Source organism: Amphibalanus amphitrite, unplaced genomic scaffold (assembly GCF_019059575.1).
Source record: "Amphibalanus amphitrite isolate SeventyFive unplaced genomic scaffold, NRLGWU_Aamphi_draft 000577F_arrow, whole genome shotgun sequence".
In the NCBI taxonomy this organism is placed as follows: domain Eukaryota; kingdom Metazoa; phylum Arthropoda; class Thecostraca; order Balanomorpha; family Balanidae; genus Amphibalanus; species Amphibalanus amphitrite.
Window position 1 is genome coordinate 93941 of NW_024882071.1, and position 25094 is coordinate 119034.

General features: G+C 49.3%; 2 protein-coding genes across 3 annotated transcripts in view; both read right to left on the bottom strand.

Moving 5' to 3' along the window:
• Positions 1-14006, bottom strand: part of LOC122394161 — a 39137-nt gene extending 25131 nt beyond the window's left edge. Inside the window, exons 1-8 of the mRNA XM_043390842.1 lie at positions 10214-14006; positions 9551-9634; positions 9210-9284; positions 8832-8936; positions 7278-7394; positions 5871-5963; positions 672-865; positions 89-229 (exon numbers count right to left, since the gene is read on the bottom strand). Coding sequence (XP_043246777.1) covers positions 89-229; positions 672-865; positions 5871-5963; positions 7278-7394; positions 8832-8936; positions 9210-9284; positions 9551-9634; positions 10214-13828 — 4424 coding nt within the window. The 5' untranslated portion in view covers positions 13829-14006. The remainder of the gene's footprint in view (positions 1-88; positions 230-671; positions 866-5870; positions 5964-7277; positions 7395-8831; positions 8937-9209; positions 9285-9550; positions 9635-10213) is intronic.
• A 1544-nt stretch (positions 14007-15550) lies between these two features.
• On the bottom strand, positions 15551-20388 carry LOC122394165. 2 transcript variants are annotated; one of them, XM_043390853.1, is made up of 5 exons: positions 20251-20388; positions 18725-18914; positions 18194-18421; positions 17187-17474; positions 15551-16226 (listed from the first exon to the last, which is right to left on the bottom strand). In XM_043390853.1, the coding sequence occupies exons 1-5, from the start codon at positions 20376-20378 to the stop codon at positions 15816-15818; spliced, it is 1245 nt and encodes a 414-aa protein (XP_043246788.1). In that variant the 5' UTR covers positions 20379-20388; the 3' UTR covers positions 15551-15815. The 2 variants fall into 2 exon arrangements, with proteins under 2 accessions (XP_043246788.1, XP_043246789.1); XM_043390854.1 differs by lacking the exon at positions 20251-20388 and adding an exon at positions 19211-20055.
• Positions 20389-25094: the final 4706 nt, after the last annotated feature.

Consider the following 25094-nt stretch of genomic DNA (forward strand, 5'->3'; position numbering starts at 1 on the left):
CAGATAACTCATATGAAATTACTTTTCCGTACTTCGAACAAAATAGGAACGAAACAATTCAAGCCGACTAGCTCCCGCGTATTCTTACGGCGTTTGTTTGCGCGATGCGCTGCCTGCCCGTCGTTTGATGCTGGCCACCACCAGCAGGTCCCCGAACAGGAAGAGGCAGCGCTCCTTCTTGATACCCGCTGGTGTCGTCATCGTCACCGGGTCGCTGCGCAGAAACTCCCTGCAGGGAACACTCGTTCATTATTCACTGGTCAACAAATTAGTACATACCTTAGGCTAGGGTCTAGTTTACTTACACTAACCTTCAGAAGAAATAGTAAACACGGTCAACGAAACAATGTCACTCAAAAGGATGAGTGCCTTTGGATAAGTAGAACATCGTCGAGGTGGGGAGATTCCCCTTTGCCAGACTGTTCCATCTGTCCTCCCCTGGGCCGGAAGCTGCTCCGGTTTCCCTCCCGACATGTAGGATGCTTCCCTTTTCGCCTCGCCGTACTCTGTAAGAAAGGTGAAAGCTATCCCGCTCGCCGTCCCATGGCAGGTATACTCTCCCGTTCACCGTCCTCTGGTCGGTATACTATCCTGCTCGCCGCTCCCTGGGGGATATGTTATCTCGCTCTCCGTCCCCTGGCAGTTATACTGCTCCGCCCACCACCTCTGACCTGTCGGGGGTCACCAGTCCGTCGAGGCCATCCACAGCCGCCTCCAGTTCCCGGAGTGCCTGGCGACGGGCCTCTCCGCGCAGAGGTGCCCGCTGCAGACTGTTGATCCGCGAGGCGAGCTGGTGGATCTCCTCGCTCGCCTGCTTCAGGGGCTCCAGGTCTGGGTGACCCTCAGGAGTATGGCTCACAAGTTGCTGTCACGGCAGGGCGGCGAAAGGGTCACTGAACCGGGGGACGTACTTGACGCATGATTCAACCACAAAGGTGGGCCGGCGAGTTCACTGCGAGGCGCTCTTTGATGAGCGCGTAGACCTACTTTTCCCGATAATTTGTTTTGTGAAGTACCACGTGAAACGTGTTTCCTCCAAGTGATGCGTTTTACGTGTCAAGGTTGTGAACGCGAAAGCGTTCCAAAAGAACACGTGATGAAGATGATTACTATCTGACAGGATAACATAAAAGCAAATGCGCTCCGCCATAATATCATAAAGCGATGATGGCCTCATTCCTAACATTTCAGCGTATTCTCAAGTATATTTGTGCTTATTGGCCGTTTTCACGACGGAATAGCAGGCATCTATTTAATCCCCATTTGATCCTTTGGTTCCTCAGGAATTTTAGTAGTTCTTTTTAGTAGGTTCCCCAGCTTTCGAATGAATGGTGCGTTAGTTTGCTATTTTTCTATTAAATATCACATCGATTTACTTTATCTAAGGATTTATCACTAATATCAACATAAAGCGTAAGCACAATTATAAAATTATGAAATTATTAAATACTAGTACAATAGTTAAAAAAAGATACTGAGTTGCCAGGCTACAAAGAATATATTCATTTATGACGCACGACAGACATTTAGAAAGCAGCGCCCTGTTTTATTGCACGCTGCTAGCCGCTTCCATTGGGTTTTGCAGGCCGACGTCATTGGTCGTTACACGTATGATGTCACGCGACTTGTGGCCTGTCACGGCTCTTTAATGATCTCCACTAAATGAATGCAACAATGGCCTTTTAAGTTGATCTCTGTGGCCATCTGTCTATGGAGCGACCAATATGAAAGTTGGGTGAATTTACCGGGGTTACATGACTATGAGCAAGCAAATGTGTATCAGGAATGGATTTAGGTGGATAATTGCGCTGGACCATGAGTGCTCGAACGCTCCCAATTCCACGCCGGTTTGGCTTTGGAGCCGAGACAGACGATGCGGGTCAAGGTCACCGCTGGGGTAACGGTGGATTGGCTGCGCCCGAGCACCCGTAACGCGGCACAATTCTCCTTCTATGGATTTTCCTACTCGCTCAGCATTGTGATAGGCGTTCGTAATAGCATTTACTCTGCTCATGCACCTATCCCCGGTTATTTAAAAGAAGTTTTTGTGGGGGAATATCACGGCTTTAGGTACCCGGTGGCCCTATTCACGACTTTCAAAGAATGCTCCGATAACTAAACACCGCACAGACCTACTGCATTAGTGAATCTGACAGAAGGTCTGTGGAATTACATCCCCCCTCACCACACCCCTAAAAACTCATCCAGTGTCCAAAACCACTTTTATCGACTCGCCAAAAAAAAAAAAACACACACACACACACATACACACACAAAGCATGGGGCATGTCAGCTCTCAGTTCATTTATCATTGTTTTTACCATGGTTCAATTGCATTGCGCGATTTAAAGCACGTGAGTGCCTATAAAGTATATATGTAGAAAATAATATCTACAGCAAAACATCCAAAATTACAAAGGCTACAATGCTTAAAAAGTAGGTTCATCAAGGAAGCCCATTTTTACTTGCGTTGTGTTCCCAACCATGCGATTCCAACGCGGGCTATTCGCAACGTCTGTTAAGGCACGTTAACAACTGACAAGCCGCCACCGCTGCCACTTATTCATAGATGGTTGATATCGCAGCTTGGGCGTCAGCAGCGCGGCCCACAACGCGTCGGCGCCAGCGCACGCAGCTGTTGGCACTCGGCAGCCGGTGTTGCGACTTAACGGCCGGCCGGCCCCATGAAGGAGAAGCTCTTGGTGAAGCTTTGTGATCGCCTCATAGCCGCCTTGGATGTCATCTTTCTTGGCAGATCCATCCGTTCAGATGGTACGGTGCAGTCTGGATAAAGGACGAAGTCCAACGCCGCTAACCCCGCGACCGCCACCCCACAACGTGGCCGCAGACCGAATGGGCGTGAGGGCCGTAAGGGCCACCCCGCCATCCGGTAGGTGGCTGAGCAGCCGGGCGCAGCGGCGCCTGGGCAGCGGCCGCGCTGAGATGAAGTCCCAAACCGCCATGTCGCCATCACCGCCATCACCATTGCTGCAGCTGTTCCCAACCGCCTCAATCGCCGCCGTTTTGCCAGCAGTCGCGCCGCGGAATGGCAGAAGCTCCAGAGTAGCCTCCAGCGCCCCTCTCCGCACGTGTGCAGGTGCACTGCGGCCGCCGGGTCCGACGTCCAGGCAGAACATGATATTTCCATGCTGCTCCGACTGTGGGCTGGTCTTGTTTGGGCGTTCCTCCACTGTGACGTCGGTCACGCCTGCCCCGGCCAGGGCGCAGAGGCCGACGTGTCACCATCCGGTTGCAGTCCTCAGTCGGGTCGCAACGTGTACCTCTTCCGCAGCGTGGAGCGCGCTCCCGCTGGGCAGCGATACAGCCAAAAGTAGCATAGCATGCGGGCGGCCAGCGCTGCGCCGGACAGCGGACCCATGCCGGGGGTATGCCGGTCTCGGCCATTAGCGGGGTCGTCGGGGCCGAGGCTGTACATACAGCTGGTGACCGCGTGAGCCGCCAATCGAAGCTCACGGCTTATAAGCTCGACGCGGGCATCACACGCCGTCCCGATGGGAGCTCCACGACGCCGCCGCGAACTCCAGCGCGGCTCGCAGCGCGAAGACCAGTACGGACGGCCGGGGCAAACGGCGTGCGGGAGTCGCAGGCGACGTTCTGCGGACAGAAAGGGTTGGGCATAAGCTGGTCGGCAGGACACTCTTGAGCCGAGCCTTTGATGTAATTACAGATGATCCAGAAGCATGCACAAAAATTCATGACACACTATTCTCATTTATGTATTTGCTACATATGATATGATATACCAGCTCATGATCAGTGACGCATTCTGGGCAATATGTTCTAAAGTGAAGTAACTGAAGTTACAGCTCAAAAGGTTAAAAAAACAGCTTAAAAAACACACACACACATTCGATAGCTTATGAGAATAACATGCCTTGTGTGCTTAATGCAGGAAAATATTTTTTTCACTTTTTTTAGAAACAGCAAGAGTTGTCAACAAGCCATGTCAACTATCTAAACAATTTTTATGGAAACTGCTCTAGCTAGCTTAAAGGGACCCTCCCACCTTCAAAAAAGTTTATGAATTGGCATGAAAGTGATGTCGCTCGGTTCCGAAAGAGCGAAAACGAATATCTACCAAATTTCACCGAAAAATATTCATTGGTTTTCAAGATATTAGACTTTTACTTATGTTTACTTTTTTGGGATCTCCGCTGTTTCTAGCGACTTTATTTTAGAGGTGCGGCGTTTGCGGCAGTTGTTGCGCGCAAATAGCATATACCACCGCGTGCTACAAAACGTTTTAGTCAAACATTTAAAAATCGTTAGATATCTGCGCTGACGTCACACATTCAGAGGGGTATTCCTAAGCATTAGCCCCTCTGAATCAAAATGCTGCAATTTTGAAATTCAATATTTCCGATTTAAGGCATTTCTCGATGTTGTGAGTGCCGAAACCGGTAATTGTGAGCCAGGGACCCCATTTTGGCTATCTCAACTCAAATCTAATGTTAAGGTGGGAGGGTCCCTTTAAAGTTCCACAACGTTTCCGGAGCACCGTACCCAAACTCAGTTCATGTTACAAGAAAAAACAGTAATAATGCCTCCTAATTTTGAATGAAATATAGGTATGAGTAATTTGATTTGGAAAGCAACAAATTTCCGCACATCATTTTAGCAAAATTACTATTTTCTTCAGCCATCAGGTTACACAAAACTATAGTAAACTTTATGATCTAGTTTACACAAAACCAAAGCCCCGATTTTAACAAATGTAGATAAAATTTAAACAATTTTAAAAAATGTATCGTGGAGAAAATGAAAAGTGTAGATTTGTAAAGCCGGGATATTTCAATTTCACGGATTAGGCACTTAAAGAAATATCTTCACCTTTCTTTGAGCCACCAGCCTTCACCCAAGTTTTACACGAATGTAGTGAAGCAGACAATGTGGCAACTCAAAATTGTGATGGTTTGAGATAATTATGACGGTAAAAGAAAAAGCAACACAAGGTTCCTTACCCTCGTTTTTTTTCACATGGGTTCAGATGAGGCTTCAACTGTTGCCGACCTGAGGAGCTATAGGGACTTGAGCTTTCCAAAACTCAATTTCTAAGGGCACTGAGCAGTGTTTGGCTTTCACACGAATGCGATAGTAAGTTATATGAAGTTGACAAAGCAAGCAAAGCAAAGCATGATGCCCCGCGCGTCCGCCCGCGACCACGCCCCGCGTCCGACTCCCGACCGCCGCGTGACCCGAGGCGCCCGGCGGTCACGTGACCTACCGGCCGGGACTGCAAACGGCCATCACCACCATTCTTGTATGACGTCATATCCTATTGAGGTGCTGATTGGTCGGAATTAGATACCTGAAGGTAATTATCTGCCGTAGTTATTTTTGTTTCATTGTTTTGCGTGTTTTCTTATATGAAATGTAATTAAAAAATTTGTCATATTTTAATCACCATTAAAACATAACTGAATAGGTATAAAAGAGAACTCGATATATACTTTCCTTGTTTTTAAGAATTCCGGAATTAGATACCCGAGGGAGCAAAGAGGGAGCAAGTTGCCACGCTGATTTAATACCTCATAGTCGAAAGGTGGGCTACTAGAACTAAAAATTGCTGTGTTTGTAAATAAATAAGTGATTTGAGGGCAAAAAATGCCCGGATTTAAACTTCTAAAATTATTTTGAACATAAAATATTTCAGTTTGAGGGATGTTAAGGCCTCTAAGGGTAGGTACTTTTTAGGTATCAAATAAGTTCCTCTGCGAAAGTTCCGTCGTGAAAACGGCCATTACGTCCTCAATTATCACGAGAAATACATTTCTACAAGCATCAACTACCTCATTTAAATAATATGATGACGTTTTATCTTTCCCGGCGTCACACAGGTCTGCTCTCACCTTTAGAAGAAGCTCATACCGGGGGATCCTCTGAACAGGGGCAATGAGCAGCTGAGTAAGGCTTAGTCTTCTCTTATCGGCCCGCTCCAGTGCCTGAAAAAGTCATATATGTCATAAATAGTATTGTAAACGAAAAAGTAGTTCAGAAATGAATTGCGTCCACATTTTATAGCTTTAGACCAGCAAGTGTCAGAATTGAAACAAAAGAGAGGGCGATTGAATGTTATAATTAACTCCTATTCCACATTGTTTAGTCATTAAAATATTTTTTATGCCGTTCCTGGTACTGTAAATCAGAGTTTCCCCTATTTTTACTCCTGTTTGTTTAGCGTTCAGAGAAATAGCCTCTGGGGAAACATTTCAGCCTCCGGCTGGTCCCGGATAGTGTCGGTGGGCTGTCAGACGCTTCTGACAAGGTCAGAGATATTTTGATACCACTGACGGTGGCAGTTCCTCCATCATTAAAGCCCAACGCCCGAGTGTCGGCGCCTGTCACATCAGTAAATGTCTGTCATCGTTCACTATCTTCCACGCGGCTATAAAAAGCTACGCGAGACTGAGCAGACCGACGCGGAACAAGAGCTCATTTGGTACACTCGGCTGTGGTGGGAATGGCGTGGCAATCGCACGCGGTGTAGTGACTCCGCTGCATTACGTTTACACTGCCTTTTTATGGCCCTTCACGTCAGGAAAATTCAGGTATCGTGAAGATGACCTAAATTCCTCACTACCGGCTGGCAAAATGCCAAAGGTGAGTTCATCTCCATAGCTCATAAACAAGTGACCAATCAGATTAGGACTTTTACACACCATCTTACTGTTATGCAGCTGAGAAAAGATTGCTGTCTTTTGTTGACACCTGGCTAAAAGTTAATTCAAGGCTTACTGTTATCGGTCATTGCTGGACAGGTAGTGAGTATGTATGCAGCTGCGCCCGAGCCCCTTTGCTTAATGATTGATAAGATGACGGTCTTGATCTCTATCGCTCATTGAGACAGTTGATTCGTAAGAATGGAAAAATTATGAACTCGCTACAAAATGACATAAACGTTATCTTTTTCAAACATAAATTCATTATATCTAATAATAGCTTAGGATATTTACATATGGGCGGATTTTTTCTGTCCCATGCGGGCCTGCATTGCAATTATGCAGCTGTAGTTATGCCAATGCCACCTATATAGACACCAACACACCTACCGCTCATATTCCACGAATATGGGCCACTAAAATTCTCAAACACGTGCCTAAACGACAGAGCCTAATGTGGCGCCGAGGGCCGTTACGCTAGCGTTCACGCGACACCACTTTACCGGGGTAATAAAAGGACCGGTCATTAGCTGCACCGGGCAGGACTCAGGCGGCACGCGCGTGCATGTGAGGAAGTGCCCAGTGCCAACTGCTTACCTCGAGTGTCTTTGCCAGTTCCGGCCGGGTCCGACAGGCCAGCCGGAGTGCCTCCCTGGCCTCGGGCCAGTGGTTGACAAACGCTGCGTATGTTTCCAGCACGGCGGAATGAGTCAGCTGAAATGGACCGCACAGTGTCAAGGGACGCCGCTGTCTGGGGTGCAGTCTGGTGACACAGTTTTGGCCTGTGTGTTGGTGAGGCGTTCTAGTCTGGTAATAGGCTGACATGGTGAGGATGGCCTATAATAAAACTGTTCCGTTCAACTGAAAACTAGCAGAATCAATAAACCGTTAATGCACTGGAAGTGAGGTAGTAAATAATTCAGTATCCATTTTTTTCTTGCCGAAAGGACCTCTATGATCTGAATACTGGAAGATTTTTTTTTTCAAGTCAATTTGATAATTCCTTCAATGAAAGCGTTGGATGGAAAGCTTAACGAAACTTAACCCTAAACCATGAGCCACGTATGGTTTGTTGCGATGGCCCGCTCCAGAATTCAATGCTCTGCTCGCTGACATGGTCCGTTTAAATCACCGTCCTAAATTGATTGCAGTTGACCCCAACGACCGAATACAATCCCCTTCAGAACTCTTTAACATCGAGCGTCAGAACGTCTGCAAACCTCAACATGGTGACTGGTGAGTCAAATGGACAACACTCCACCAACTGAGCTGCGGTATGCATATAGATTCGCGTTTATAGATTAACAGTTCAATAAATTGATTATTACGAGCGAGCGAGCGCAGCGAGCGAGCGAGTTCATACTGAATCAAGGGAAAATCCTGAGCATGAGCAGTAGGTAAACATATTTTTTTTTGTCAAGTGAAACAAACTTTTACTTTATTGGCTGAGCTGTGTGTATAGTCGACTAGGAATGATGTTCCACTCCTCAGAAGCTGTCGTTGCCCGGAGCGCTAAGTTGTGCCGTTTATCACGCAATTAAGCGTGTCGATTGTGAGCATTGGGACAAAGCTATAATTTGTGAACTGAACCCGTGTGATGCGGCACAGCCTACCACTCCAGGCAAATACAAATATGTAATTGGCTGTGAAAAGTAGAACATCATTCTGTAGTCAGCTATACAATGTCCAACATCAAACGTTTTAGAAGACATACGCACGCATAGTAAATCAGATGATTCGTTCCCACCGCAGGGCTCTGTTTGATGTTCGGCCCTCTGCCAACACAACCCAATCCTGAATCGAACCGCGCAGTATCAACTAGCAGCTGACGGCTGCGCGGGATGAAATCGTCAGATCGCGCCGCGCGGCCTGTCAGTCCTGACACTGCTGGTGGCGTAATAGCGCAGTGCTAAATGACGGGATTGTGAGACGGGTGCCAGCCCCAAGTCGTACCTCTAGGTAATGGAAGGCCGTTCCTCAGCAATATATCGACGCACGTATATAAAGATGATATTTATCATGCTTCGAAGTAAAAAGGCAAACAAAAAACACAACAGGGGCGAGTCAGTACAGTGGGATCATTCTTGTCCAGTTTCTGGACCCAGAATTGGACAAATGCAGTTGTTTGTATGCCATCCCGCCCATGCTGACCTTATTTAGGAAGACCTCGCCGATTCCCTGATCCGCTGACCAGTGATCGGTCTTTTCGGTCAAATCCGCCAGGAATCCCTCGTGGATTTCGAGCATTTCAGGGATCTGAAAGCGGTAATTGTCAGACATTAACTTTGTCTCTCTTAGCATACCTACCTTTTGAACGTTTCAATGCAAGCGAAACATTACGAAAAGGTGATATAATGAAAGATCATGTAATGAAAGTTTGCGTGCTACATATTATATTATACGCGACAAGAATGTTGATATACTTACAAAGAAAAATGATCTTACGTCATGATTATGCCTCCAGTTTTTTCCGAAGTGTATCACTATGCCAAAGTAGAAGCTGTATCCAGTAAACCTCTAAACGCTCACCATTTGGAATATGTCCTCCAGCGCCACGGAATCGATCAGGCCACTAGGATCGGCGCTATTAAGCCTCTCATGATACTGAAATCAGAGAGCGCTGCTCGTCATCAGGGGCCATCCCTTGGTGGCGGCTCATTGCGCGCTGTCAGCGGAATCCTTGTAATGGGACTCTAGGACATGATCGGTAAATCTTGAGGTATGATGTCAAATCAGCATGTCGATAATAGGTATACGACAATGTATATTCAATGACAGATATGCTTGAACACATTTGTAACGATAGAATATCTGAAAATAAACGAATGAGCAAATAAGAATATGTCACTCTGTAGCACGTATGCACTCACCTCAACTAAGAGCCTGAGCGACTCGACGTATCGCTGCTCGGTATCGAGCAGTTCCCCAATTATGAAGACTCGTCGGCCTTGCGCCTGGAACCAAGATAGGTATATTTTTACCTTTGATGAAAGGAAGGAAGGACATGAGACTAAATTAATCGATAACATTTATTGAACTAAGAATACAGAAACAGCCATAACCATGTGAACATGATATGTCGTGAGCTATTTTCATTTTTTAGATGGGTTTTGACTGTAAAAAGTCGCACATATGGCGCCGTGTCAGACTGTCGGCGGCGATCAGCCGCTCCCAGGCCCTCAGCGCCCGGCGACCGTAGCCCCGGGCGCTGTGACGTCATGCGCACGTGACCTGGCGGCCGGGGATAGGCCGGAGGGGTGACTGGGAGGGGTGCGTGGCCACGAGCACGGAAAATTTACGGACCCAATGGGATCGCCTTTTCTTATTTCAGTCGCAATAATTGACGATGTAGTGCACAAAGCTTAACACTTTATGAGCCTCTTGTGAGGAAATTGCTCACCAAGAACAATGGTCCTTGGTTACCTAACTGGTGATTGTTATCACGGACATGGTTCCGAACAAGACGTCTCTACCTAAATAACTGAACAGTAAGACACTATCAGAAGTAGGGTTGACAATGTTTCGGAGCTTACCTGGACTCCTGGCTGGTCCTGTCCCGAGGTGACCTGTGCCAGCATCCGGCGGGCTGTTGGACCGACGCCATCGTACAGCGCCTCGCTGAGGAGCTGCGTCAGCTCCTGCTCAGCACCGGGGAGCTGCGGCAGCTCTCCGTCCGAACAGGGGGCGGCGGAGGGCAGCCGGAGGCTACTACTCGCCCGGTGCACCTCCTCGCGCTGCGATCGCTCGCCCTCAGAGCCGGAACTTCTGGTGCGCGGGGTGACTGCTGTCGACTCAGAGGCGGCTGCAGCATTTCTCCGCCGAGTACTGCCTCGTCGAGAGCCGGGCCGAGGCGAAGGGCTTGGTGAGGCTGATTCGACCAGCGCACTGAGAGGCAGAGTAGCTTCCGCGCGACTCATCTTTCCCTCGAGCAGCTCTCCGTAGGGTCCGCGCAGCCGCCGCCGGCAGGTACGCCCCGGTCCATCCGGCTCGCTATCGTAGGCGAGAGGAGATGGTGAGATGTGTCTACGGCGGGCTGGCTGGGCTGCTGTCTGCTCCGTCAGCGGCAGTAGTCTTCCAGCTGCACTCAGAGGTCGTAGTGCAGCCGAGTCGCTGACAGTTCGCAGCCGCGGCGAGTGCAGTTTCGAGTGGTTGTGACGAGACGATCTTCCGCGACCCCGAACCCGCTGCTCGTCTGAGGACGTGGAGCTCACGCTGTCCGTGCTTGGGCTCAATGCCGCCGCCGCAGCAGAAGACTTGGTCGCAGGACGTTTCTTGAAGCTGCGTCGACGCGGCTCGGCATCTCGAGCCCGCAGCTCAGCGCCGCTCAGATCGAAACTTCTCTGCCGATGCTGTGCGTAGCTGTTTTGAGAGCGCGGCTTGAGCTTGGACGATCCCGTAGCCACTGTCGATCGCCGACTATCTCCCGATTTCTCCCCAGCCAGTTCCTCCGTCAGGTCCCGCCTCAAGACACTCGGACTGAGGCTCTTGGAGCGAAAGCGTTTCGGTTTAACTTTGACCGGCGGTGGTCGCCAGTGGTCGGCAGCCGTCATGGAGGCAGTCACGGTCAGCCCAGTGTCTGAGAGCCGAACCACGTCCACCGTCTTACTCTCAGGCTGCTCGGTGGCGTACGTTGACCTCCTCCTCCTCCGAAGCTGTGGTTCGTCATCCTGAGCTGGAAAGCTCTGGGTCGTTGGAGGACCTGATTGGCCCGGGTACCATGGGTCTTCCTGATCCTCGTCAACATTTAGTTCGTTGAGGAGGAGAGCTACGGCCTTTTTGACGGCTTGACGAATGTTTTCCTTGTCGGTAGACTCGTCAATTTGTTCGCTGTGGTCCAGACTGAGTTTCAAGGCATTGTCCTGCTCCTGTCGGGCTCCTTGGGCTGCCTCTCCGCCGGCGGTGTTGGCGGGATCAAAGGGACTCACCGACCGACCAGTGGCGTTTTGACGCATCAGAGGCGGTGCGCTGCGCACGGCATGCTCACTTGACAGATTCCCGGCTTGTGATTCGTCCCATGACGCAATTCTGACGTCACCGCGTCCAGGTTGCTGATTGGCATCTGAATCCAAACTCGGCCTCGGATTGGTTGTTTCTTGGCCGTCATCCAGCGCTGGGTTCGGTGCATTTGGAGCGATGTTTCTGGCAGGGTCACGCTCTCCGGATTGCTGGTCGTTTGACTGCGTCAAATTCTGGAACTGACCTTTGGGGGCAGCGGGTAAACATTCCGAGTCTTGTGACATAGAAGCAAGAGAATGTTCTGGCGCTCGAGAGTCCTCTGGGACGTAGGCTGGCTCTGGTGTCTGTTTTACTGTTCTGTCGTCATCAGCTGACGACGAAAGAAAGCTGGACTGGTCCGTAGAATCGTTCCGCCTTATATCGAGCGGCAAAGAACGCGCAGGAGCCTCGCTGCTTTTCATAGAACGGCCATCACCTGGCTCGCCAGTATCAGCGGTTTCCTCTTTATTCCGAGAAGTACCGAGGATTCTGGCCTCACCTTGCGGCGCCATGGAGTCGGCCCCCTTTTCCTGCTGACACGGCATTGAGTCCCCGACGCCCTGATTGGGTCTGGCTGGTTTCTGACGGCTGCCGGCCTCCCGTTTGGCCGTGTCACTCGTTGGCCGTCTCTGCCAATCATCTGACCCGGCCGTCGCGGCGCGCGACCCCAGCGATTCGGTCCGTCGCCCTCTCGCTCGCGGAACCAGCGGCGACTCGATCACCTGACCGTGCGTGATGATGACCGGGGACAGGTCGGCGAACCGCGGCTCGCGGGGCTCGTCCCCGCTGGTCCCGCTGTCGCTGCTGCCCGGCAGGAGCGGTCTGCGCAGCTTCGGCCGGCCCCCGGCTGCCGCCACCTCCACCGCCGTTGATGGCGCGGCAGCGTCCGTCGTCGCCCCCGTCGTTTGGGGAGCCATCTCGCCGTCGCCGTCGACTGACGAGCCGCAGCGTTCGACAGCGGGTCGCGCCGGAGCTGTCCCTGGCGCGGTGGCCGATTTTTGGCCGCCTCCGACACCGTCCGGCCGCGTGACCTCGTTCGCCGCCGGCGGCGGATCGGCGGAGACGGCTCGCGATAGATCGGCGCCGCCCAGCCGGGCCGGCCGTCCGTTCACGTCCCCCCATCCGTCAGCCGAGTGGGACTGACGCTGCAGCAGGCCCGACGAGTCGCGACGCTGCAGCGACAGACTCTGCATCTGGATTTCGCGCAGCATCGCTGCCAGAAGCTGACCGTTTCCGTCGTGATGGATTTCCTCGTCCTCCTCATTTAGCGTCCCCGATGTGCGACCCAGTTCTACTAATGAGTCCGAGTTTTGACGGTTGTGAACTGGTGCTGTGGTTGGGTTATTGACGATACCGGAAGGCAGTTTTCTGGGCAGGGTTTGGGGAGCACTCGGCCGCGGCGGCACCCGACCAGCTGTGAACGACTTTGTGCGAGCGGCAGCGCTGTGTCGCGCAGTGTCCGGATTCTCTGTCGCGCCACAGATGTCGACACGTGATACGGATGAGCTGCGGCTGGGCACGGCGCTCTCCTGGCCGGGCAGGTCGCCGCTCGGCCGGCCGGCAGGCTGCCAGGCCAGGTCACTGTCGCTGACCGGCCTCTGACGGAGACTGGTGGTCGTCTCTGCTCCCTGCCCCGGCTCCGAGCGGCCACGGCTGTCAGCCGGCGCCGGCTGCTGCTGCTGAGCCTGCTGATGACGGCGGTGTCTGGTTTTATGCGAGGTGTTTGGAGGGGACGACGCTGTCGGTTTGTCGTCTCGGCTCCAGCGCAGCTTGTCGGTAAACTCACGAAGTCTACTAACGCGCGGTGGTTTTTGTTTCCGTGTCGGTTCCGGCTGGGGCGGCAGCGACTTGTCTCTCCGAGTTCCCAGCCGAAACTTGGAGAATGTCAGAGGAGTTGGCATTGGTGGACTGGCTCCCTCCGGAGCATTATCCTCCAGATCGGACAGCGAACCACTCTCGTGGGACGCAGCTCGGCCGGCCGGGGCCAGGTGAGGGGCGGTCTGCGGCGGTGGGGCCTGCGCTGCCTCGCCGCTCATACCCTCGTCAGAGTCCATGGAGCCCTGTCCGCGCAGCTCTCGTATTCGATGTCGCCACAGATGAAGCCGGCCCGGGGGAGAAGCGGACGCCTCTGGCTCGGCATCCGAGCGCGGCATCTCAGCCGCAGAGACAGACACAGCCGCGAGTCTGGGCTCGGTGAAACGCGATAACTTCTCACCACCGCTATCACTGCAAAGACTCACTTAGCCGATAGATTCGCTGTAAAATAAGGTCACAGGCCAGTACGCGCAGTGTCACTAAATCGGTTCACAGCGCGACGTTCAGGGGCCGTCGTGGCGGCGCTCGTTCGCAGACTGCCCGAAGCGACGCCTCTTTCGCTCGACCTAGCTCGCGACTGGGCTCTGTATTCTGACCGTTGCCAACTGTAAACAGTGCGTGGGCGAGGCGCCAGCTCGCTGGGCCGACGGCGGCGGCGGATCCCTGCTCTCCGACTGCGCCCTGCTCAGAGACGGTGGCCGACAGCCGGCCGCCGCTAAATTTAGGAGCGGCGCGTGTCAGTCTGTTCCGGCCGCCCGCCCGCGGCCACCGCCGGCGGGCCGCAGGTGGGCAGGGTGGGAAGGGAGGGATGTGACGTCACACCGCGGCAGCGGGCTGATGCGCCATGACAGCGGGACTGCTATGACGAATAGTGCCTGAGGCTATTCAGATCAACAATGGGCCGTTATGACGCGACCGTGAATCGTTAGGGCTCGGTTGAGCTTGTGTCTGATGGTTGGAGCTTTGATAATTAGTGTGTGAATGACAAGTAGGATTATAAAATTGTCGTTCAGAGTCATTTGGGAAAGAAAGACGCGGATATTTTGATCACCATTTAGGTTATGTAACAGCTGGAACCGCCAACATATGTAGGTTGCATAACACATTGGCTACATCTATGAGAAGAAGGCGTGCTAATTGATACGCTACCTTCTCATGTTTTCATACTACATACATCATCATCATCATCATCACGTTTATTAAGAAACAAAAGAATACACAAAATCAAGATAAGTAAGAACTGGTGCAAAAGCACTCGAAAGTGCTTAATTCGAGGCACCAGCTCTGTTAAAGAACATACAAGCAAATAAACACATACACACATATACAAGAACTTAAAATGGATTCAAACAAACTAAATCGCCGGTCGCCGCCACCAAGCCGAACGCGTCGCGCATTACAGGTTGTCCAGAGAGCCCCGTTGCCGACGCCACCCCACCGAGACACGCCCATCCCGCCTCGTAATTAAGTAGTCAGAGTGTTGGGATTGTAAAGCGCCCAGAATTAAGTAAGAACGTTTGGAAGTGTTGAGCCACCGCCCGGCCGTCGCCACTATTTAGGTTGGTGCCATGAAGAAGGATTTCCAATTTTTTATTAGTTTGGTATTCATGAAAGTTAGTATGGAGTGTTTGCGATACTTTTTGGTAAAGGATGCGTCTTTGAGGTAAAAACAATGGACATGCTGTGATGAAATGACGAACGCTTTCTATGCTGTGACCACAAGGGCATGCCGGAGAATCTTGTTTTTGAATGTTAAATTGTTGTGAATTTAAATCGGACATTCCATTTCTTAGTCGCGAATGTAGGATGTTGCCTGTCTTTGACCCAAACGAGTAGTATTTTGGTGGCTGGGGGGAGCCAATATGGTGTACAATGTGTTTTTTGAATTCTACTATGGATAAGGATTTAAATGTTGCCGGTAGTTCGTTGTACTCTTTGCTTGTGGTGATAAAGAATGATCGTTGATATGATGATGTTTTCGGACGTAAGCTAGCGGGAGTTGTACCCGTTAGTTACCTTGGGCCCGATTCTCTTCCATCCTCTCTTTTAAAACACACAAATAATATCAAGCCATGTACTTAACTATCTACATATGCGTAGGGCACTCAAATTTGAATAAACACTCAAAAGCATCAAGCTAACATCATTGATCCAATGGTACATAACTTACGCAAAAAATATATAGAAATGTATGCACGTTGTGTGCACAGAACTGAGTCTTTAAGAGCTCTGGTAATTACACAAAGCATGCACCGAATATAGAAGGTATAGCAAAAAAGCGCATCAAGTTACATCCTGTTCTACTGATGCTCGGCTATCAGCAAACTACATCTGCTGTTTTCCAGTGACCGTGTACCTCCGTTTACGCCTAGCCGCATGACCTGGTGTCGTTTTCACCGGTTTATACATGGGCGGCGGTTTGATAATAAGCGGGCCCCTGTCCAGCACGACGGTGGGCCGACGCGAACCACGACGCATCACGGACGACTTCCGACGCTGGCGCCCCTTATCCATCACCCTGACCATCAGCCCGGCCATCGGGAGCGACGGCATCCTCTCGCGTGTGTCCACACCTCCCCGGGAGGGTCGCCGCGAACCGTGAGCCATCTCGGCCACCAATTCGTCCACATCACGAACCAGCTTCGGCGTAGCCTCGGGGAAGGCTGAGTTGCCCTGCAGCTGGCAGATGTGGATGTACTCTCGGAGAGCGGCCATGGCGTGCGACCGGGAAAGAGTCTGAGGGAGAGAGGGGAGAGGGTGTGAAAATAAAACCAACAGAAGCCAGATGAGGCGTAAATTAGGTTTTCTGGTACTTTTTTGTGAGATTTGTGATGATTATACCATTAGGGAGAGAAGCCGGCAGTCGGCACGAATAATGCAACATGCGAATGCGATTAGGTAGAGTAGAACTGGAAAATGGTGTTATTTCAATAATTATTTGTGTCATGAGGTCACACAACTCACACCACAGGCCTCGCTCTGAGATGAAGTGGAGCATTTGCGCCATGTTCACAAGGAGACTGAAATGGATTGCAACTGATGGAACAACCGACTTCCGAGACTCGCCATTTCACCTGGTGGTATTTGTTACCGCATTTGGTAGTTCATTCCCAATGCTGCTCACAAAGATTAACAAAGACTAGTTAGGAGGTGCCATGCCAAATTAATGTAATTAGAAATATTACATTTAGTCAACGTTTATACTCCCTGTGATAAGCATTGTGAAAACATGGTATTGGCTATTGCCGTCCTTATGCGTCTCATTTGTAACTTTTTGCAAATAGCATCATCAGCTGAATTACTAAACTGGCACCAACGTCGTGACCTCCACGAGGTTGGTGCCACTGCAGCTTTATCCTTCCTTCAATCCTCCGTAGTCGAAAAAGTGTCGCGGCGGGCCCGCGCCTCCAGAACGCAAAGGAGCGCCTGACTCTAGCCGCGGGCCGGTAGACTAGCCCGCACGACAGCCATGTCATGCGGCACAGTATACCTTCCAGAGCTGCGTGAGCGAGAACTGGAGCGCGCGGTGCCGATAGCCAGTCAGTCTGCTTGTGGTTAGTGACTCAACAGACAACCGTTTAAATTTCCCATGGATGTTCTGACATTGAAAGATGTTCTATTTTGATGCACAAGTATTAAGAGGTGCGACACTTTCTGTTGGCTTCTACGCCCCAAGTTTCAGTGTACTTTACGCACCTCATTCAGTTTCCTGTTGGCCAGTTCGCGCTTCCTCAGCTGCCGTGCCTCCTCCGTCTCTGGGGGTGCCAGACGACGGCCAGCCACCAGCGGGGACCACTTCTGAATCGGGATGTACCAGTCGCCATAGTGCACACGTGGCGGCAGAGGCCGGGCTAGGCCGTGCTGACCTGACCTCCAGATGGGCATGCGTCGACTCAGACCCATCTGCCGCCACTTCTCCCGTAATTCTGGGTAGTAGGTCAGGGATGGGGATCGGCAATAGGCGACCACTGCCATACCCTCCGTCTGGGGGAGAAAATGGTAATGTCATTGGCGAGGTATGCAATTATGCATCAGCAGTCCTACGGCGGTAGTTGAAATGTGACAGGAAACAGGGTCGGGGACCGAAAGTTAGGCGCAAGTGGAATAATTAAAATCCCAACGGTAGCGAGGTACGATGAATACTGGTAGCATGTGCAAATGCCTGAAATATTTGACAAGACTTTAAGGAAATGGACAAGACGGCAAATGGATAACGCCGTTAGGCGTTACGATCAGCTTTGTGCCCACAATATCACAAATAAACAATGATCTTTTATCACCATTATGAAGTAATCGGAACTTGGATGAACGTGATACTTTCGATGAATCCCGTTTCGCGCTATCTTGAAATCGGCCCCCAACAATGTCCTATAGTAAACATTTACGAAAGGTGTAAATAATAAGATTTATAGGCCGTTTCACAAATCTGACTATGAAGGTAATTCACCCAGTGCTAGCAACATATGCCTCAAACAGCGTGCAAATAATGAATTATTGAAGTGATTCTTAAGTATATAGGAAGCGACTTCAGTTGCTTATTTACAAAACTAAATAGTGAGCGATTTCATGTATGCTTCAATCACCATGTTGAAGCGTTATAACGCACTACAGCAAATCCATGAGCGCGGCTGCAAATTCAAAGGGCATGGTGGCCATAAGCCACATCAGTTACGTAACAGCCTACGGCCGAGGCCGACACTTACCTTCCGCCTTGCGTCGGTGGCGGCCATCGGCGCCCCCTGACGAGGCGCCCTCGAGCTCTGTCGACGCTTCCGGGCGTGACCGGGCTGAGTCATACAGACCTCCGGCGGTCGCACCACCAGGTTATTCTCCAGACCGAGTGAGAACAGCTCCTCCAGTCGCTCCTTGCTGACGGTCATGTTACGCCGGCTTCCCAGCGAGGAGAGCCACTCGCAAAACTCCTCTTTGATCTGTCGACGGGGCAGTTGGTGCCAAGAGGTAAACCGTTCAGCTGGAGGAAGTTCGCCATGTGTCATTGAGTCAGGCAGGGGCTGTTCGATAGAACGGGTATGTGGGTGTGTGGCTGACCCCCGGCATCGTTACATGAAATGATTCACTGGAGGCAGGCTGTTGGGCTTCGTTTGCCTAGCTAATGAAATCAAACAAACACGGCCAGTGGTATCCAAGTATGCTGTCCGGCCTGTTTGGAATTGGCGAGTTGTGCCGGGTCATGACTCAGTCTGCCGACGAACAAACAGTCGGAGCCCGCTGACCTTTTCCAGAACGACGCTGGGTCCCTTGGGAAGGTGGGCGCTGTCCTGTCGGGAGCGACGCGTCAGCCGCGACGAGTGCGGCTCGGTCACAGGCGGAGGCGTCGGCTTGGTCTCCTCAGCGCCATCTTTGGCGCGCTGCGCATACTTGTAGTATGGATTGGCCTTGATAGGCTTGCCCTGCTTCGTGAATCTGGAATATACAAAGAACAATGAACAGCATGCTTTGCCTTTGACGCGACATGATCTATGCTATGGCAAACACTTGTCTATTATTCCCAAGTATTTTCTCGGTAAATTAAGTTTGTTTTGTATTTTGTAGACCCAACAGTGACATAGAAAATTTACCACGTCACGATGCGTCACCCACGACTGGTTCATCATTTTTTTTCTTCAATAAGTTAAATCGTATGGGAAGTAGACGGCAAGATGGTAAGTAGACTCCACTCTCCAGGGATCCAGGCAGGGAACAAACTAGAACATACGCACCCGAGATGGGCTCCCTCATCCTGCTCCTCTGGGTGCATTAGACGTCTGATGGCCGCCTTCTGCTTGTCATTGATGTGGATATTACCGTCCTCTGCCACAATATACTCGGTATCGGTCGCCACCGATGTTCCGGAGCGACTGGTAGGGTCACCGGCAGCGCCATTTTGGTCCGGGGACGAGGTCCTAGAGGCAGCTTCTTTCGGTAGTTCTTGTTCATCCCGAGAGTCGTTAGCCGTGTCCCTAGAGGAGCCTCTGGTTGAGTGGTTGGAGGATCCCTTTGAATCGTGAGGGCTGCCCGGTCCCTCGGGTTTTGCTGTTTGCTGAGGACCATGCTCATTGTCTAACCCGTCACCAGAACGTTCAGTTTGAGATGAAGCTTTGCTAGCAGTCGCCTCTGGTACCGTAGAAACCGATTCTTGATTTCCACTTGTTGGTTTGGTCTGGTCATCAGTTGTTTCTTCTGGTGGCGATTGCGGAGCATCGAATTTCACAGATTGTGTTCGTGGAGGCGTTGACGGGTTTTGTTGGGATTGCGGTTGTTCATCCTTGTTTGCTGATTCGTCACCCATTTTGAGAGTAAAATTGTCATGATCATTGTAATTGTAAAACAGCCATCATATCCATTGCGGAAAGAATTGATTTTGAAATAACAAATACCTTCACTTACTTTAGCCAGGGTAAACGACCAGCAACGAAATTTTGTTAACCTAGCCTAACACCTAACCTAACAATGAAATCTGGTGAGGCGGTCGCTTAGCCCATGCCCAGTTTAGAAATAACTGTTTTCAAATAAGCTAGGAGATATGCATGCTTAGCTTCATGAACAAAAGTGATTGATAATGTTCACTTGAATTTATTTCTTAGCTCTTGCGTTATTCCAGCACATACCTTCAGTTATAATTTTCGATGCTGGAAAATAAATGTTACCTTGCTTTTTATATGTTTTACACATATGAAGACAAAGTAATGAGAAAGCATAAAGCGAAACGTTTATTTAAACACTTTTGCGAATGAGCTGCCGACCATGCTATCGGACTCACTTGGCATAATAAATTCTTCCCTTGGGTGTGGCCCGGTGAATGACCCTGGCCCGACGCTCGTCCGAGTCCGCGTCGGCAATGGCTGCTGTCACGATACTCCATTCCTCCTCGTCGGTAGAGGCTGCCATACCCTTAGCGCCTGAACTGCAACAAAATTACTCTCAGGTCACGGGGAGGGCGAGGAAAAGTGAATATTCGGCTTACATACTATGAGTTGACTAATGAATGATGAAGGCCTTCGAGTGTACCTTACAAATACTATGACAAATAATACGGCTGCTATCATAAAAAAGTAACAAATGCATGGAAAATGTGCAGGCATATCGGCAGGCATTGTTTCAACCAATAAATTCATACTATTATTATCTTCAATTTCACATTCCAAAAAAAAGCGATCGGCAGCAAATGTTTGGTTTAGCGTCCCAAACTTACCCATTTGCATTTTCCAATTCCTTTTGCACCAGCTCGTACAGAAGATCCCTGCTCTCTTCGCGTTCTTGCTGTTCGACCACTTCCTGTTCTTTCTGCTGAACAGCCTCAGTTCCAAATGTCGTCAATAGGCGGCGCCATCCCTGACGCTCCTGCTCCGATGGAAGGAACAGCCAGAGCTTTCGGTTGAACACCACAGACAGACCGACCGGGTCTTTTCGTCGGGCCGAGCCGAGACGCCGTCGATATCTGGAGTCACCGGGTCACAGCAGGGCCATGAAGGTCACGACAAATATAGTCAGCTTGAGAGGTCCCAACAGGGTCACAGAAGGGTCGGGGTCACGGCAAGGTCACAGCAGGACTATAGACAGAGGTCACATCCGGGTCAGAGCAGATCTTGAGTCGATACTTAGCTGCTACTTGATAAATAGCAGCAGGCTATGAAGGGCCACAGGGCATGTCGACGCCAGAAGGTGCGGGTGGCGGATTGGATACGTCAATTCAAGACAAGCTAGGTATATAGCTTCAAACAAGCTATGAAAGGTATACCGGATATTGAGTAAATCGTTTGAAGTCTCTTATGCCTAGGAGCGAAAGTCTTATTTATCACGCCTTACGAAACAGGATATGCCTACACTAAGGCTTACTTACAGCTCGTAGGTTGTCATGAAGGCCACTTTGCCAAGACTTGTCCAAACGTTCGTACTGAACTGTTTGGAACTCAAAGTCACTATCGATCAAACTAGAATGAGAACCAGCGCGACGAGCACTGCCGCCGGCCGCCCGGGTCCCGAAGCTTTGGTTGGGGCCTTGTGGGTAGGTGACGCTGTGGTCGGCGAATTCTGCTCGTGTATTTACGTCGAGATCCATTGTGGGAACTGTCGCTTCTTACGGATTGAGTAGAGAGCACCATAGGTGGGCATCGTTAATCAAAAAGTCAGTTTCGTTAATCGTTAATCCGTTAACTAAAAAGATAGTTCCGTTAAACGATAATCCGTTAATTCACAACAAAAGTAACGGAAGTTACTTAAGTCCGTTAATCGTTAACATTTTACACGGTAATAAACAATATGAAAATGCTTGTGCATTTTTCTGAGGACAGCTCGACCAACCTACGCTAACGGCTAGGCGCCACTCACTTGTCGTAGCGCGGTTCTGCTCTCGAAGACCTGCCAACAATTGCACCTGCTCGGTGACGGCATGGATAAGATATACCTATTTATAGATATAATACATGGTGATGATATGTGTGATGCGAGTTGCGACCGATTTCAACCTGCGTTACCGACGATTCAGCTCGCCTGACAAACAGCTCTACCCTTTCTCTCCGCCTCTCAGCCAGGCAGCGTTCGAATGACAGGCGTGTGCATCACAATTTGCAACGTATATTGCCGCAACACACTGAATACCAGAGATGAGGCGCACACAAACAGCTAAAGGGCGCACTCAAGTAACTTGTGTTCTTCGCCGCCTTCGCCGCATGAAGGTTTCACACACACACCAGTAACTTTACAGTAAACTTTTTGCTTAGAAATAAAAGTAATGATTAACGGATTAACGGACTAAATTTTAACGATTAACGGAGCCGAAAAGTAACGGAACTAAAGCGGTCCGTTACACGTGGAAAAAATTAGCGAGTCCGTTAATCGTTAACCCAAAATTTAGTTCCGTTAATTAACGGATTAGCGATTTAACGGACTTGCCCACCTATGGAGAGCACAAAGCATCGGTAAAAACCCTAGATGACCTCACATTACTTGCCTACGATTCTTCTCATACATGTTTATCTACAAGACGTGCATATCCTAAAAAATTCATACCCCGTTCAAGCTCGGGCGACCACCATTATTCGACGCAAGTAGCTCCCATCGGAGCAGGCTCCCGAGCGGAAGAGTGGACGTTTGAGTGACTAGGAGGTTTGTTAATTAGAAAAATTATGCTGACCGCCAAGACCAATTTCCATCTAATTTATGATATCCCACAGCCCTAGGAAATAGCCCAATCAAACCGAAAGCACATAACCCCGCACAATAAAACAGAGCATTTGAAAGAAACACATAATGCTATCTCATCTGATAAAATGTGTCTATGTGAGTAAGTGACCACCTGGCTGGCTTGAATTAGATACATAGATCATGTCAACGCCTTATAACCTAAAAACTTAACACGCTCCCACTTCCCAGTAAGTTCCCTCACTCTCATATAACACCTCAATAAGCCACCACCGCATCCCTTCGTTCACCTCCCCTTCCTAACCGGTCCGGGCTGCACCCTCCCCTCCCTTCCCCTCCCCTCCCCAGGACCGGCAGCCGTCACCCCGACTGAAGGCCGCAAAGTCATCTAGCGGGCTGATTTCACGCTGGCTGATCGTCGATGATGAAGTGAGCGCGGCCGCCGACCGTCGCCTAAACGGACCCAGGGGAATCGGGACACGAGTGCGCGACCGCTGTCGGAAGACAATGCGGGCGGCTGGGGCCGACGGAAGTGGTTAGAACGGAAGTTTTCCGTCTGATCAGTGCCGATGTGTCGGTCCCTAATTAGAGATGTCAATCGGATACCAACTTTTTGGTATACCAATACCAAACCGATACCAATTTGGTATTTGGTATTTCAATCCTAATGTGTTTGGTGTTTTGTTGGTATTATGAACCCTCACTAATGTATAAGAGGCTAAGAAATTGGTAAAAATTTGGTATTTCCCTCATCTTTCAAAGTTGGTTCGGTTTCGGTATTTCCCAACGGTTATGGTTGGTATTTGGTTTGGTATCGGTATTCCGATTTTCTATAATTGACATCACTATCCCTAATGACTGGGGTAATTGAGCATCCGTAATTATTTGTTCTATATTTTATTAACTATCCGCAACAAAAGTCCGAATTTTGTATTGCTGCGTCGTACTTTTTTATTTAACGTAACAATGATATTCTGCTGTCTTCTAAGTTACGTCCAAATTTAATTGAAACAAATAAATTGAAATCTTAACCATGCTTTTAACCCATGCATGATTGGGGTATTTTCCATAACGCGAGTGACGGGGGGGGGGCTCTCCAGAGCCCCCTCCTATCTCCGAAACTACTGAGCCGATCGTCAAAATTCAAACGGTGTCTGATATTCCTGGAAAAACTGTCGAGCGAAACCTAATTTTATTGACCTGTAGGTCACTGGTGACGTTACAGGTCAGTTCAAAGTAAAAATTATCTACGTTTTGGCTTCAAGTCGTTGGATATAAGCAATGCCATGTTTGAGCATCGTTAGTAATATCATTATGATGAAAAATAACCTTATACTCATGATATAAAATGATTAAGTTGAATTGAAGTAAGACCAACAAAATTATTGATATATTTTGACTTGCGTCGTCTCCGCGGAATGTGAAGACGATTACGACGCAAGTCGAAATGTATCAATAATTTTTTTGGTCTTATTTCAACTCAACTTAATCATATTATAGCATGAGCATACGGTCATTTTCATCATAATAACTAACGTTTTGGCTTGTTCACAATTCCGGCTCTGGCCGTCGGCTAGCAGGTCCCATCAGGCTCATTTTTGGTTTACACACTCGTGACTATAGACTTAATAATAACATACCCCGAGGGCACCGAACTTGTGCTCCGAATTTTTCAGATTAGTGCCAGGTCATCTAAGTCACAAAATTGTATATGATGCATCGTTCACGTGACACATGCTGCATAATCCATTTAGGCCATAGATTTCGAAATCATTACCGTCTGTGTTATTCGAGGCCATTTTCAGCTGAGTGTTGCTAAGGTCAGGTCACTTTCAAGTCAAAAATGGTCAAACTTTGAAGTTGAAGTTTTTCAACAAAAAAGGTGTTCATGTGTCGCATGCGGTTTGAGCTCAGAAACACGATGGTTTATTTATTTTGGTGAACGATGTCAAAACATACTGAAAAAGAGTTTGAATTTCTGATGATGGTGAAATGTTAAGCACAAAGCGTATAACTTAGCTATCTTTGAAGATATCGGGCAAAACGTTCTGGAGTAGACCATCGGTATGTGCTCTGTCACTTGTAATCCTTTTTTTTAGTAAAAAAAAACTTAAAGGGAAGACAATTTAAAAATATACCTATTTAATTCTATTTATATAACTTTCAAACTTTCCAGAAATTTTGAAAATCCGAAAGAGCAGTTTGAAAGTTCTGTGCAGTTTTAGTCCTCTAATGCAAATACATTGGATCTCGCAAGCTGAGCTTTTGAGAGAGATTTCGTAGCTCAATGCTTTTCATCAAAATCGGCCGAACATGCCGTCACTCTGACGTCATTTTGGTATGGTAGCTACGACATTTTTATTCAGATACAAAATGTACAATTGACGCAGCCGAGGGTACTGAAACTTTAGTGTTGGTGTTAGTTTAGGCCAGTTTAGTTAGAACATACGGCAGAAAAACGGA